Source organism: Mesoplodon densirostris, chromosome X (genome assembly GCF_025265405.1).
Source record: "Mesoplodon densirostris isolate mMesDen1 chromosome X, mMesDen1 primary haplotype, whole genome shotgun sequence".
Taxonomy (NCBI): Eukaryota; Metazoa; Chordata; class Mammalia; order Artiodactyla; family Ziphiidae; genus Mesoplodon; species Mesoplodon densirostris.
Window position 1 is genome coordinate 42,326,537 of NC_082681.1, and position 13,717 is coordinate 42,340,253.

The 13,717-nt window shown below is 43.5% G+C and overlaps 1 protein-coding gene across 1 annotated transcript in view; it reads left to right on the top strand.

Moving 5' to 3' along the window:
- COL4A6 (collagen type IV alpha 6 chain) overlaps nucleotides 1–13,717 on the top strand; it is a 96,141-nt gene that overhangs the window by 19,576 nt on the left and 62,848 nt on the right. The window contains exons 3-7 of the mRNA XM_060086422.1: nucleotides 409–543; nucleotides 1,732–1,776; nucleotides 7,972–8,088; nucleotides 10,691–10,759; nucleotides 12,446–12,481. Coding sequence (XP_059942405.1) covers nucleotides 409–543; nucleotides 1,732–1,776; nucleotides 7,972–8,088; nucleotides 10,691–10,759; nucleotides 12,446–12,481 — 402 coding nt within the window. The remainder of the gene's footprint in view (nucleotides 1–408; nucleotides 544–1,731; nucleotides 1,777–7,971; nucleotides 8,089–10,690; nucleotides 10,760–12,445; nucleotides 12,482–13,717) is intronic.

The following is a 13,717-nucleotide window of genomic DNA, read 5'->3' on the forward strand; positions in this document are numbered from 1 at the left end:
GCAAGCATGCGGTTGGCCATTTGGACATGGGTTCGAAAACGTCCTGATGCTCTCCAGAGTTCTGTTCTTTCACTCTTTTAACAACCTGATGGATGGCCTAGCATTAACTAGGAAGAGGACAATGTTATCCAGCCTGAATAACTAATCTCCTAAGAAGTACAAAGTTGAAGGATCTTGGTGCACATGAATCTTATTAAATGTGCTTATAAAATATGTTCTATCCAAATAAGCTTAGCAGCCCCTAAAATAGCCCGTTCTGATCCATGTCTGGAACTTTGGCATGCTTCATAGGTCTCTAAGCCAAAATTATTTAGTGAAGTGATGACAGTGTTCTTTGTGCATGGGAAAATGGGAAGCGGGGATGGTAAGTCCTCTGTTGACTAATCGTACTCCTTCTGTCCATCTTAGGGGCGACCAGGACCAATTGGAATTCAAGGTCCAGTGGGTCCTCAAGGATTTCCTGGCCCTAGTGGTTTATCAGGGTTGAAAGGAGAAAGGGGCTCCCCAGGACCTCTGGGACCGTATGGACAAAAAGGAGATAAGGTAAGAACACCAAAGCTTGATTTTTCCTTTCACTCATGGGCTGTAAGTGTGAAGGTAAAAGGTTCTAAATCTCAGTTCTGTTTATTTATGGAAAGAATACTAATCCCAAATACCTTGGTGCCAGGCTACATACTTTAATAAGAGACAGGCTGGGTGTTGTGCTGCTACAGCCCATTTTTGGTGAGATTCCCATAGCCAGCAAGTCAGAAAGTGCATGTATAAGCTATTTGCTAGACAAGTGGGCTGACTGTGGTGGGAAGTCATGTGGGTTTGAACTGGGCATGGGTCAGAAGGCCAATCAACAGGGCAGCAAAGGAATCCAAGTAAGGGGAACAGGATTCAAGGGGTCAGAATGCTTGGAAACCAGCTGGGCCACAAATATAGGGAAAGAGATGCAAGAAAGATTGATCATGTCATGGTGGCTGGCTGACTGAGGTTAGCAGTTCAGTTTATGTTATCTGCCGATTTTAATCACCTCCTACTCACCCCATTGGTGAGGGAGGGATTCCTACTCTAGGGTCCTGGGGATGGCCAAAGTCATGACACCTGACACTGGACAGAAGAGATCACCAACAGGTTTATTAGTCACATACACTCACAGCACAGGGGAGGAGGACATCACACCCCATGCAGGGCCACACAGGGCTTGCGCTCTGAAACAGAAGGAGCCAGAAGGGGCTGTGAGAAGCAGACTTTTGTCATGTCAACAGGGTGAGCGCCCCTTAATTCTCGAGGGAGGGTATAACTGGCTTGTTTAAATAATTCAGTGGGCCAGCAGGGGATGGAAACCCACTACTCAGGAATAAGCGGGAACTGCACCTGGTCTATTTAATAAGAAGGGTCGTTTGCCCAAGAGACCTTATCTTCAGAAGCAGAGTGGAGAAGTGAACTTTTGCTTAGGCCATTTGAGGCCCTCCCAGTTTTCCCAGATGTCAAGGCAGCATGTAATATTGAGCCTTATTTTTAGGTCTTACACCACATTGTCTAAGACAAGAACTGTCCGAGACCTTAGGTAGAGGCTAGTGATCACTTGGAAGTGGAATAGGGAGCAAGGTGATGCAATGTGGGGAGGGAGGTACAAAATACTTCTTAACAGCTTAGGTCATGAATCACATGAACAAACCCACTTCATCTAATGGAGATCAGTTATATCATCTCTTACATTCCTCTCCCTACTCCTTTTTTTAGGGTCCCATGGGAGTTCCTGGGTTTCTTGGCATCAATGGGATTCCGGTGAGTGTGTTCATAGAAGCATTTTTGAAATTTATTTTATTGAAGTATAGTTGATTTACAATGTTGTGTTAGTTTCTGGTGTACAACAAAATGATTCAGTTATACATATATATATACATTTTTTTTCATATTCTTTTCCATGATGGTTTATCACAGGATACTGAATATAGTTCCCTGTGCTATACAGTAGGACCTTGTTGTTTATCCATTGCATAGAGGCATTTTTAATACAACCTCTAGGTTCTGCCTCATAGCTCAAGCACTTTGGCCTTAACAACATCCTGTCTCAGGCACACATGCTCAGGGCCAAGTGTTGAGATGTGCATGGTAAAGCTTAAAGGGCAGTGCTCATCCACAGTTTCCTTGGGATTCAGTTACGGGCAGAGCTAAACCATATGGTTGGGTGATGCAGAGACATGTGCAGGCATAAAAGACCATCAGTATCTTAGACAAAATGAGTTAGGTCTTATGGCTTGAGGGGAGCTTTCATTGGGGATGAGGGACTGGTGTGAAGACAGTGCCACATTAGAGCACATACATCCTCATTATAAGAAATTAAGAGGGTACATGAAATTAGATAGAAAAATACTTAGTGATACCTTAATACATTTAATTTTAATAATTTCTCTTCAGCCTTATTTCAGAGTGAATTTCCCTTTAGTTGTTTTTTTTGACTCTTAAATACAATTTTTAAAGGTTGCTTTTTATTTAGTTATTACAACACATTGGCTATATTCCCTGTGTTGTACAATACATCCTTGAGCCTGTCTTACACCCAATAGTTTGTACCTCCCACTCCCCCATCCCCTATAGTGCCCCTCCCTTCCCCCACCAGTAACCACTAGTTTGTTCTCTGTATCTGTGAGTCTGCTTCCTTTTTGTTATATTCACTAGTTTGCTGTATTTTTTAGATTCCACATATAATTGACATCGTACAGTATTTGTCTTTCTCTGTCTGCCTTATTTCACTTAGCATAACACCCTGCAAGTCCATCCATGTTGCTTTAAATGGCAAAATTTCGGTCTTTTTTATGGCTGAGTGGTATTCCATTGTGGTATATATATACCACATCTTCTTTATCCATTCATCTGTTGATGGACATTTAGGTTGCTTCCATATCTTGGCAATTGTAAATAATGCTGTTATGAACATTGGGGTGCATGTATCTTTTTGAATTAGTGTTTTGGGTTTTTTTCGGATGTATACCCAGGAGTGGAATTGCTGGGTCATATGATAGTTCTATTTTTATTTTTTTGAGAAACCTCCATACCATTTTCCACACTGGCTGCACCAATTTACATTCCCACCAACAGTGTAGGAGGGTTCTCTTTTCTCTACATCCTTGTCAACATTTGTTATTTGTGTTCTTTTTGAGGATAGCCATTCTGATAGATGTGAGGTCATACCTCATTGTGGTTTTCATTTGTATTTCCTGATGATTAGTGATGTTGAGCATTTTTTCATGTGCCTGTTGGCCATCTGCATTTCTTCTTTGGAAAAATGTCTATTCAGTTCTTCTGCCCATTTTTTAATTGGGTTGTTTGTTTTTTTGATATTGAGTTGTATGAGCTGTTTATATATGTTGGATATTAACCCCTTATCAGTCATATCATTTGCACATATCTTCTCCCATTCATTAGGTTGCTTTTTTGCTTTGTTGATGGTTTTTACAAAGTGGCTACTCCTAAGATCACTTGGAGACAGCCTCTTCCATTCATCCTGAGGAACTGGCTTTGCTGGAGATAAGTGGGGAGTCTGGAGCTTGCAGACATCTCCTTTTCCCATTCCATCCAGCCCAATCCCTTAGTTTCTCCATTTTCACCCAATATCCCTACTTATCCTGCCACTGGAGATTGCATGGTAACATTTCTCCAGCCTTTAAGATACAGTATTTGGAACTTACTTCTATCACTTTTTAGTTATATCCTTCAGCACTTCTCTATATATTTAATCTTTAGCCTGGACTGTGTTTGCCTCTAGCAGTGGTTTTCAACCTTAAGAGAAGAACCAAATCTTGTGTAGAAGCTCATCATATATAGAACAGGAAAAAATGGAGCTCCTCCATTTGAGGAAAGTCCTACATCATGCCTTTATCTTTCAAACAACCTCTAAGGGGTTCTTTTGAATCATATCAAAGCAGTTTGGTAAACTCTTGACTTAACAGCTTCTTGTGTTACACTACATAATCATCTAGTATCAGCTAAGGGGGTTCGGATTTCTTTGTGCCAATCTATAGGTATTTCTTGAGTACCCGCTATGTGCTAGCACTCTACTATGGGAATACAAAAAAGGCATATGGCTCTGCCCTCAAAGGTATTATCATCTGATTCACTTTATCCCCAGATCTCGTATACATTTGTGGATTTGGAGAATAGAAGGCTCACTTACCTTGTATTTGTTATACATATCAACAAATCAGCCATAATATTTCTGCCTGTTATTCAACTGCAGAGCCTGCAAAATGCCCAGGAAGGGGCCAGTGGGGAAATAAGTGGACGGGGTTGGCCACCCTTTTATGCCATCCCCTGGGGTTTTCTCATGGCTGTGTTCTATGACCACGTCATCCAGAGTCTCCACTCAGAATGTGTATCTTGTGGGAACCAGTGGGTGAGGGAAACTAGCAAACTGGAGGACACCTCTTCCATTCATCCTGTGGAGCTGGCTTCACCAGAGATGAGTGGAGGATTTGAAGCTCACAACAATACTATACCCTTTCTCCTGTAGTCTCTTTTTAATGGGGGCTGGAAGGAAATGAATCCTGTGAAGCAGAGGCTGATTCCGGTTCTGAGCTGGAACCCACTCCAGAGTCCAGCTGGACACTTCTGCCCCCAACTTGTGGCCAACAGAGCCAGAGGGCTTCTAGAAATTGACCACTTCTCTTTGAGGGCCTCGTTGCTTGGGAGAATGAGTCGCAGCTGTCCAGATTCCTCCAAATGAGTGTGCTGCTCCCAGTAGAAGTCCCCACTCCCTTGGCCCTTCGCTTGGCCCTTCCCTTGACCTAAGGTTGCACATTTTTCCTTTTGACTTTCAGTCACTTTAGCTTCAGGCTCCAAGCCTCACTACTCTAAGAAATTATTATCCCCTGTTCCCTCCCTCTCTTCCAGCTATTCATGATGTATTAATGAGCACCTCCTGTTGACAGCTTACCTCTCCTTTCCATCTCTATTCTTCCAGGAGTCTTTGGTGTCTGTCCCACACACTCTAGCTCCTTATTACATATGGTACATGGTATTTATTGACTGTCTTGTATGATAGCCTTATCTAGCTCCTTGAAAGCACAGAGTCTGTCTTCTGCTCCTCTCAGAGGCCTCAGAGACCACAGAGCTAAATTCAGCATAGAGTAGGAACTCCAGAAATACTGGGGGGACTGACTCCAACCTTTAGTGCCTATAGAAGCAGCAGTTCTCAGACAGGCAAGACTCCCTCAGACAGAGGAAAACACAGATACCCTCGGCCCAGTCAGACTAATTATTTTGCCCAACTTTCAGCAGCACTTTATTAAGCCATTTGGCTAAAACCAACAGCTTCCCCAAAACACATCTTACTAAACTGGATCACTGCACAAATCTGGTTTCCCCTCGTGATATTGGTGGACTGCTCACATCTGTGTCACTGGTTTTGGTCCCAGAACTCCATTTTTGCTGTCATGTAGACACTTTCCACATGAATGAGCAAGAGCATCCAAGTCTGTGCACTAAGGGGCACGGCCACCAGTTGAGAGTGAACAAACAAGCAGTCATCAAGATATTCAACATTAAAACAATATGGACGAGGGGCGGTAGGGCTGTGGCTTTTAACGATGTCACAGCTGTGAGTTGGGCTGTGGCACCCACAAGAAATGTAGGTTGAGCCAATGTTTTCAGTTCAAATAAGTTGGAAGCAGAAGTTTTCAAGTTGTCCTTTGCAATCTATGTTTAGCTTTTCCCATGGAGTCAATCTCAAACATTTCCCCGCCTAGAGACTCGTAAATGAACACACGAGGTTTATATCTTCAAAATGACCACGTACCACTCACCAAATGGAAACTTTTCCTTTGCACTCTGGGTTCTGAGGAACATTGCTTTTCTGGAATACAGCAGATCCACCTATTCTGTGTGTTTAATCCCCTGTGATTATATAGAACCGTGGTTTTCTCCCTCAAAGAGCTGCATTCCCTTGGAGAGCTGGCACACACATATGTAAAGTCATTATCTCTACCCAGAAAGGGCAGAACCAAGGTCCCAGGACTAAGGAAGATCCCTAGTACTGAGCCAGCCTGTTGTCTTGTCTTAACTCATCTCTGTTACCCAGTTGAGAGATAACCCCTAGCAAACTTGGCCGGGACATTTTAAAATGGTGATTAGGATCCCAGGAAGAAATAGACACTCCACCTGAAGGGGTCGACTAAATAGAGTTAAGTGAAGCGTTTATTTAAAGGATGCAAGCAGGGTTAAGGGAAACAACAGTGCAGGGTGAAGCAACCAGCCCAAAGCTGTTACCACCCCTAGTCCCAAAGGGGAAAGGAGGAATGATAATACTGGAACCCTGTAAGAACTGGAGCCATGGAATAACAGTTGCCCAGTGGGAGCTAAGATTATAGAGGAATGTGGCCATTGCCAGAAATATAGCCAAGGAGGGAGGGCATGGGAGAAATAAACAATCTGTGCTCGTCCTTCTCGTGCTCTCCCATCTCCTGTTTGTGCCTCCCAGTGACCAAATATAACTGGAAGGCAGAGGGAAAGGGAGCCTAGACAGTACCATCCGTGAAGGTCAGCCTCCCAAGGCACAGATCTAGGGAAGGTAGAGTGTAGATCTTCAGGGCAAACAGGAATAGCCACCTCATTTGGTAATAAAATGTTGATGACTCTAGTAAGCTGTCTCAGTTTCCCCAGTGCAACTAAAACTCCTCACCTGAGTCTGGAGAGGCACAGCTTATAACAGGTTTATTGCAAAGATATGTTTATTGACCACTCCTCTGGACTCTGCATTCCATGAGTCCAGCAGTCTAGACTCATACTCTTGCATTAACAGATCATCTATCTCCTACAACTATAATAGCAATGAAAATGAAACAGAATTCTATGGAGCATTCTCACAATAAGCATTTGACAAAAGGTTGTTTCCTCTAACAATTTGAAAAGTTGCTTTTTGAACACATGGCATGTTTCCCCCAAATCATTAAATATATATACATATATGTATATATATTTTAAAGCCAAATATATATTTTATATATATTTTAAAGCCAAATAAAATATATGTATATACATGTATATATATATGTGTATGTGTGTGTGTGTGTGTGTGTGTGTGTGTGTATATACACAAAAATATATATGGCTTTTAAAAGTGTGTATGGGAAGGTGGGAGTCTACCTTTTATTGACCCATCTAGATTTTTGGTCTTTCAGGTCATCTCTTTGCTCCATACCCAACACACAACCTGATTTTGATAGATTGAAAAAGATATATTTCCTACAAAGAGGTAGATTCTATGCACCAAGGAAGCACAGAATTATTGAATTCAGACACCAACTGTATGTGAATGATTACTGATTCCCCAGCAAAACAACTGCCTCAGTAATGAGTATGAAGAAGAGAAGATACAGTTCCCTGACTGAAGCAATAGCATGACGTGAGAAAATGACAAAATAAGGTTCAAAGTGTGGTTCTTCCTTGACTTGTTTATTTTTGACCAAGCAGCATTCAGGAGAGGTGGTGCTATGGAAACTCCTTCTGCTCTTGACCAAAATCCAGCCTCATTTCGCATGCAGAGCTTCCAATACAGAAAGCCGTGCCAGGCTGCCCAGGTTCCAGTCTGTTCTGAGGAATTCCCAAGGCCTGGCATGCTTCCCTGTTGGTAGAAGTCCAGCTGCCTGGCAGCTAAGCCCCATCTTAGTACATCTTAGTACATCTTTGTACTGAAGGAAGGTGAAGTTGCAGCACCCTGTGTAGCCCATCTCTTCACGTTTGATCCCTTTGGTTTCAGCTTGGATCCTATTAAAGCATCAATCTTTTGCAGAGGGGTAACACTGAGCTGTCATCAGCCACCTACACCTGAGTATAGTGAACAGCGATGGCAGCAGAGGTGATGGGGCAAAGGGAGTGGACAAGGAGCCAGAGTTTGACAGCATCCTTGACTTCTCTCACTGTGGAGCTTGTCGGAATAGCTAAGAGTCCTGTGGCTGACTTGATCCCTTCTTTCTCTTTGAACAGGGCCACCCTGGACAGCCAGGACCCAGAGGCCCACCTGGCCTGGATGGCTGTAATGGAACTCAAGGAGCTGTTGGATTTCCAGGCCCTGATGGCTATCCCGGGCTTCTCGGACAACCCGTATGCTGCCAGATCTTTATACATTATTTCAAATGGCTTTGCTTGCCTCCAAGTGTGCCCTATCTTCTGTTTCTCTGGAGAGCTCGTTAAGTAGCCGAGGGGCAACCACTGCAGACCCTTGTCCAATGCAGGAGTCTATGCTGGCAACACCACAACATTAAAAGTCTAAAGAAGAATACCAGTTGCAGGGAAGTGTACACATGCTACACTACTTAGGATTTGGTTGTTTTTAATGATGCTTTTAGAGTTGGCAAGATTATGAAAAGACTAGTAAATTTTAGAGCAAAGTACACACTTGGGCTATTTGACATTTTCCCACATTAGACGATATTGTGAGATGCAGTACTTGGAAGGCTTACATGGGATCATGGGAGCACTAACAGTGACCCAAAGGGCTTGGCAAGCTTGGTCTCTACCAGCGATTCTTAACCAGCAGTGATTTTGCCCTGCCCCCCATCCCCGGGGACATTTGACAGTTATTTTTTTTTTTTATTTTTTTTTTTTTTTGCTGTACGCGGGCCTCTCACTGCTGTGGCCTCTCCCGTTGCGGAGCACAGGCTCCGGACACACAGGCTCCGCGGCCATGGCTCGCGGGCCCAGCCGCTCCGCGGCATGTGGGATCTTCCGGGATCGGGGCACGAACCCGTGTCCCCTGCATCGACAGGCGGACTCTCAACCACTGCGCCACCAGGGAAGCCCCATTTGACAGTTATTATTGACACTTTTGGTCTTCATAACTGGGGGTGTGCTACTGGCACAGGATAGCTCCCCATCACAACATCAAGGAATCATCTGTCCCAAAGTATCAATAGTGAGAAATAGTTGGGAAATCCTGCTCTACACTGACGTAGTTTTCCCTCTTCCCATCCGCTCCCCACATCACAACCCTCAGTTCTGGGATTGTTAAGACGTTTATTGTATCTTGGTGTCATCACTTTTATTTCATTCCATTCATCCAGATAGAGCTCAAATATTGGGATCTAAAAGATCTCTAAAAGATACCATGCCCTTGCAAGGCTACTTTTATGAGTGGCTGAAAAGAGAAGAATAACACATTTCAAGCCCATTCTCAACCTCATTTGAAATAATCTAAGAGAATAAGGGTACTGATGTGATACATTTAGCTAGAAATTGCACTATCTGTTAGACTCCATAGCTAGGTGAATTAATTGGCGTTTTACTGGAAGAGCATTGCCTTCAGTGACCAAGTTGTGGGTGTGAGTGCATACGTGAGAAGGTGAGACGGACAAAGCACAAGCACCAGATTGGCATAAGGACCTTCACAACTATGGACCAAAGCAATATACATCAGGGAGTGGGGGAGAAAGATGTATTACCAACATAGTATGAGCTGTTTGAGTCACAAAGGCCTCCAAACACTGCTATGGCAACAGGGGAGGAAAACAAATCACATCTGTGTTAAGACAATGGAAATCCAGCAAAGTAAGGAATCACTGCCCCCAAGAGGGAGAAAAGAAATTTTGAGGTAATAAACAGCCCCTGACAGCCAAAGAACCAGGGTAAAACCTAATCCTGTCCCTAAACCTCCCCTTAAGCCTAAATAGGAACTTGGGTGTGTATTTTACTAAGCTGAACCTTACTAACCCTGCCGAATACTGAATGGATATCCTTTGAATCTTCTTTGATGAAAGTAGTGGCCATGAGAATAAGGGGAAATCGGAAGTGTTAGGAAAGAAACTGGTTTGCGCTTCTGGAACCACATTGTACTTTTATTATACCTATGGACCTTGAACTCAGGAATCCATCATTCAGTCAACGCTTCAGTCCCCAAAGCTTAGCCCTACTCCCAACACTAATCCCAACTTCCCCTTAGGTATAGGGATATTGATTTTCCCCAGGAGGCCAACATCTAGCAGATATTAGGTGGCATCTGCCACTGAGACATTAAAAAGTCTGGCTGACTAGATGGGTTGGGCATACTTTGAACTGTTTTCCATGTTAACAGTGAGACACACTAGCCTCTTAGACAGGTGTAGAAACTGAAGTTGTATGGTAGAAGCACAGGATGGAGATGGTTTTGTAGCTATATCTTAGACCAGGCGTCTGCAAACTGGCCCATGGGACCCTTGTCCCATGGCTTGTTTTTCCATTTTTAAAAGACTGTGAAGAAAAACAGAAGAATATGAAACAGAGCACAGATATGGCCCACACAGCCTATATTGTTTACTATCTGGCTCTTTTCAGAAAAAGTCCACTAACCTCTGTCCTAGACCTAGTCCCTGTCAGTGACTTGTACCTGTGAGATATGGAGCAGGTGAGCTATAGGCTTATAAACGGCATGTGTATTATATGTGGATGTTCAGATTGGTACTCTGAATAGATTCAAAGTCTACTTTCTAATCCCTTTACAGACGTCTGACTTGGAGGCTGGGGGAGCAGGCATGCAGCTCTGAGACACAGCACAGTTCAGGGGATGTACTTTGCCCCCTTAGCATGGCCAACTCTGCCATAGAATAAGCCACATGGTTTTAGGCTCTTGCTTTTCCATCCTCTGTCTGATCAGATCATACTATTAACAATACTGTGTGTGTGTGTGTGTGCCTGCGTGCATTTCTTCACAAAATTTTCTTATTTTGCTCAGGGGCTTCCTGGTCAGAAAGGCTCTAAAGGTGAACCTATCCTTGCCCAAGGTGATTTCAAAGGAATGAAGGTAAGAGCCTCTAAGGCAGACAGCTGAGTAGGCTATAAGCTGAGTTCCCCGGAATGGAGCCCCACATCCAATGAAAACATTTCCAGAACTACCATCTGCGTCTCTATTTAAGGAGCAGACCAAGCTGGATTTAAAAAAGAATCCAGAGCTTTTTGTGGTGGAAACATTGACAGAAACGTTTGCAACCATACTGTCAAAAAGATTTGCTTTGTAAGATCTAGGCCAAAAATAGGGGACAGATCAGCAAACAAACAGTTTGCATGGGTGTCATTTTCCTTGACAAGCCGAGACACTTCCTGGAGGCAGATACCTTTTGTCTACTACAGAATCTTTGATGTCTGCATACCTTGGTTTGTAGCCATGTATGTCTCTGCCCATCTTAACATGGCCACCAGCCCAGGATCATGGCTCCGCCCTTTTCTGTACCTGCATACCAGCCATCACCCTCGCTGGGCCCCTGACTATCTACAAAAGTTGCCCATCCACTCTGAAGCTGGCTGGAAACTTTCATCTCTTCCTGGAATTGACAAGAACCTTTTGTATTCTTGTGGCTGTATTCTTGGTGTATGCTGCCTGGTATCCTGTGGGCCTTCAGTAAACTCTGGTGCCAAATGACTGACCCTAATCCCTTGCAGAGTGGGAAGGGAGCCCATCATTTCCCTGGGAGCAGACAGGAATCTATGAGTGCAACATCTGAGGGGAAATGCACCCAAACTCACTCAGCTGAAGATGGCACCTTTCTGTCTTCCACCCATGCACAGAGCCAGAAATATTGGAAATCACCTTGGAAGGCAGTGATGGGTGTGGGTAGCTGAGAACTGAAGAAGGTACAGTGTTTCGGTTCTTGACTATAGAAGCCATAGCTGAAGATGGAACGTTAGACTTGGAAAGGACCTCATGATTGTCAGATTCATGTTGCTCATTTTACAGATAGAAAAACTGAGGTAGCCTGAGGCTATGTGACTTGCTCACAGGCACAAGCCAGCTTCCCGAAGAGCTAAAACCCAGGCAGTGCTCTTCCCAGGTTGCAGAGAGCTGATTTTTCACTGTAAGCCAAGCGGGATAAGACTAGCAGGTGTCAAAATGTGACCATTGTTGTAGCAAACATTGATTAAATGGTTTTGCCAAAAACCAAAGAGACCCTGGACCCAGCGGAACACAGCAATTTCCACAAGATGGTTATATTACAGATTCATACGGTGACTTAAGATGCTGCAAAGTAATTAAAATGTAATCAGAGACTATATGCTCTATTGATTCTCCCTTGAAATGTCTGATTTGCGTTGTATACATATGGGCACAGATTCTCTGGGGATAAAGGCACACCAGAACGTAGCTTTGCTTTCCTCCAAAAAGAGCAGGAAAATCACCAGCCCGCAGAAACAGTTTCTAATTGATAAGTTCCTAGCAAAGGTGAAAATTAATTAATCCAAGTAAAATATGAATTCCTGTTCAACCAAGGCTATAATATTTTTCTTCTAGAGTCTAGATTTTTCTTAAGAAAAAAAAGTAGATGGTTGAATCTTTCCAATTCATGCATTATTTAAAACACAAGACCTTGACAGAAGAGGCCCAAGCTTCAGTGATGCATTTTTATGCCTATTGCATCTTAGGTCAGTTATCTGTGAAATACCACAAGTTTAATGTATTCATCTCTTCAATGTCCTGCCTTTGTCTGTTTCTCAGGGGGAGCCTGGGCTGCCTGGACTGGATGGAATCACTGTAAGTTGTTACCTGTGTGTTGAGCTCCCAATGTTTGTCTAGTCAACAGTACCAATGACCCCTTTTCATTCCTCTCTACGGTGTTCGAAGGTCTTTGTAGACCTTCTCAAGGACAATCCAGAGAGGTAAAGTAGAATAGATCACTCTACCGACATTTTCCAAATGAGAAAGTACTGAGAGGATGGACTGTCTACCTTCAGTGACATGGCAGGCTGGCTTTCAGACCTCTCGGCCAGGGACCTGCATCCTCCCTGGATGGGAAAGAATTTTGCCTGTCATTTGGCAAGCATTTATTAAGTGTTTTCTGTGTGTTCAGAGTACTGTGGGTAAAATAAAAGAAGCAAAACACTCTTCTTTAAAAGGTATTCCACGTAGAAAAAATTTTTAGGGACTCAATAAGAGTGAGTCCATGAAAGGCCATGAGTTGTATTAATAAGAGCTTTGTTTTTCCTTGACTTTCCACATTGTCATCATTTTCCTTTGAAGTGGCTTCATAAAGGCCCCTTCTCTCCTCCTCTTTTCCTGTATCACGGTTCCTTCCTTTCTTCTTCCATTCCAGAACAGATACTGAGCAGAACAGATACTGAGCAAAGGGCTAGGAGTGATCCCTGAGACAATTCAGACATGGTCTCTGCACACACACAGCCACCTCCCACCCCAGCGTGTGAAAAACTAGTAGGAATGTGGCGTAAGGATTCCACTGACAGCATCAAGAAAGAGATGCTGTCCACCTAAGGCTACATCATGAGAAACTTTATATCTAAGAGAAGGTAGCCTCTGAAAAGTGTACCTGACATTTCGGCTGGCTGGCAATGGGAGGAAGCTTTCTAAACAGAGAGTAGTGTGAGCAAGCACACATGTAAACAGGGATGAGTGAGGACCAAGGGCATAGAGGTCTAGAGTGAAACAGCATTGGTTTAGATGGTGTGTTAACTAAATCTGTAGAATAACATCCAGTGTATTTGCTGCATAACTTCTCTTAGAGATGCCTTTCCCTGCCCCCAGAAGTACAGTGTTTGTCTGCATATACAGATATGATAAATAAACCACTTAGATTTGGGGAGGGGGGGTTCCTGGCTGGATAAGAGATTTGTGATCAGTTAGAAGACCACAGGTTATTAGTTATTATCAGAGCAATGTTCTACTCTCATGTATTCCTGTGAAACCTTTGAACCCCTACTTTCTCTCCCTCCTGTCTAAGTCTCAACTTTACTTAGCCTCTCCATCCCTTACCTA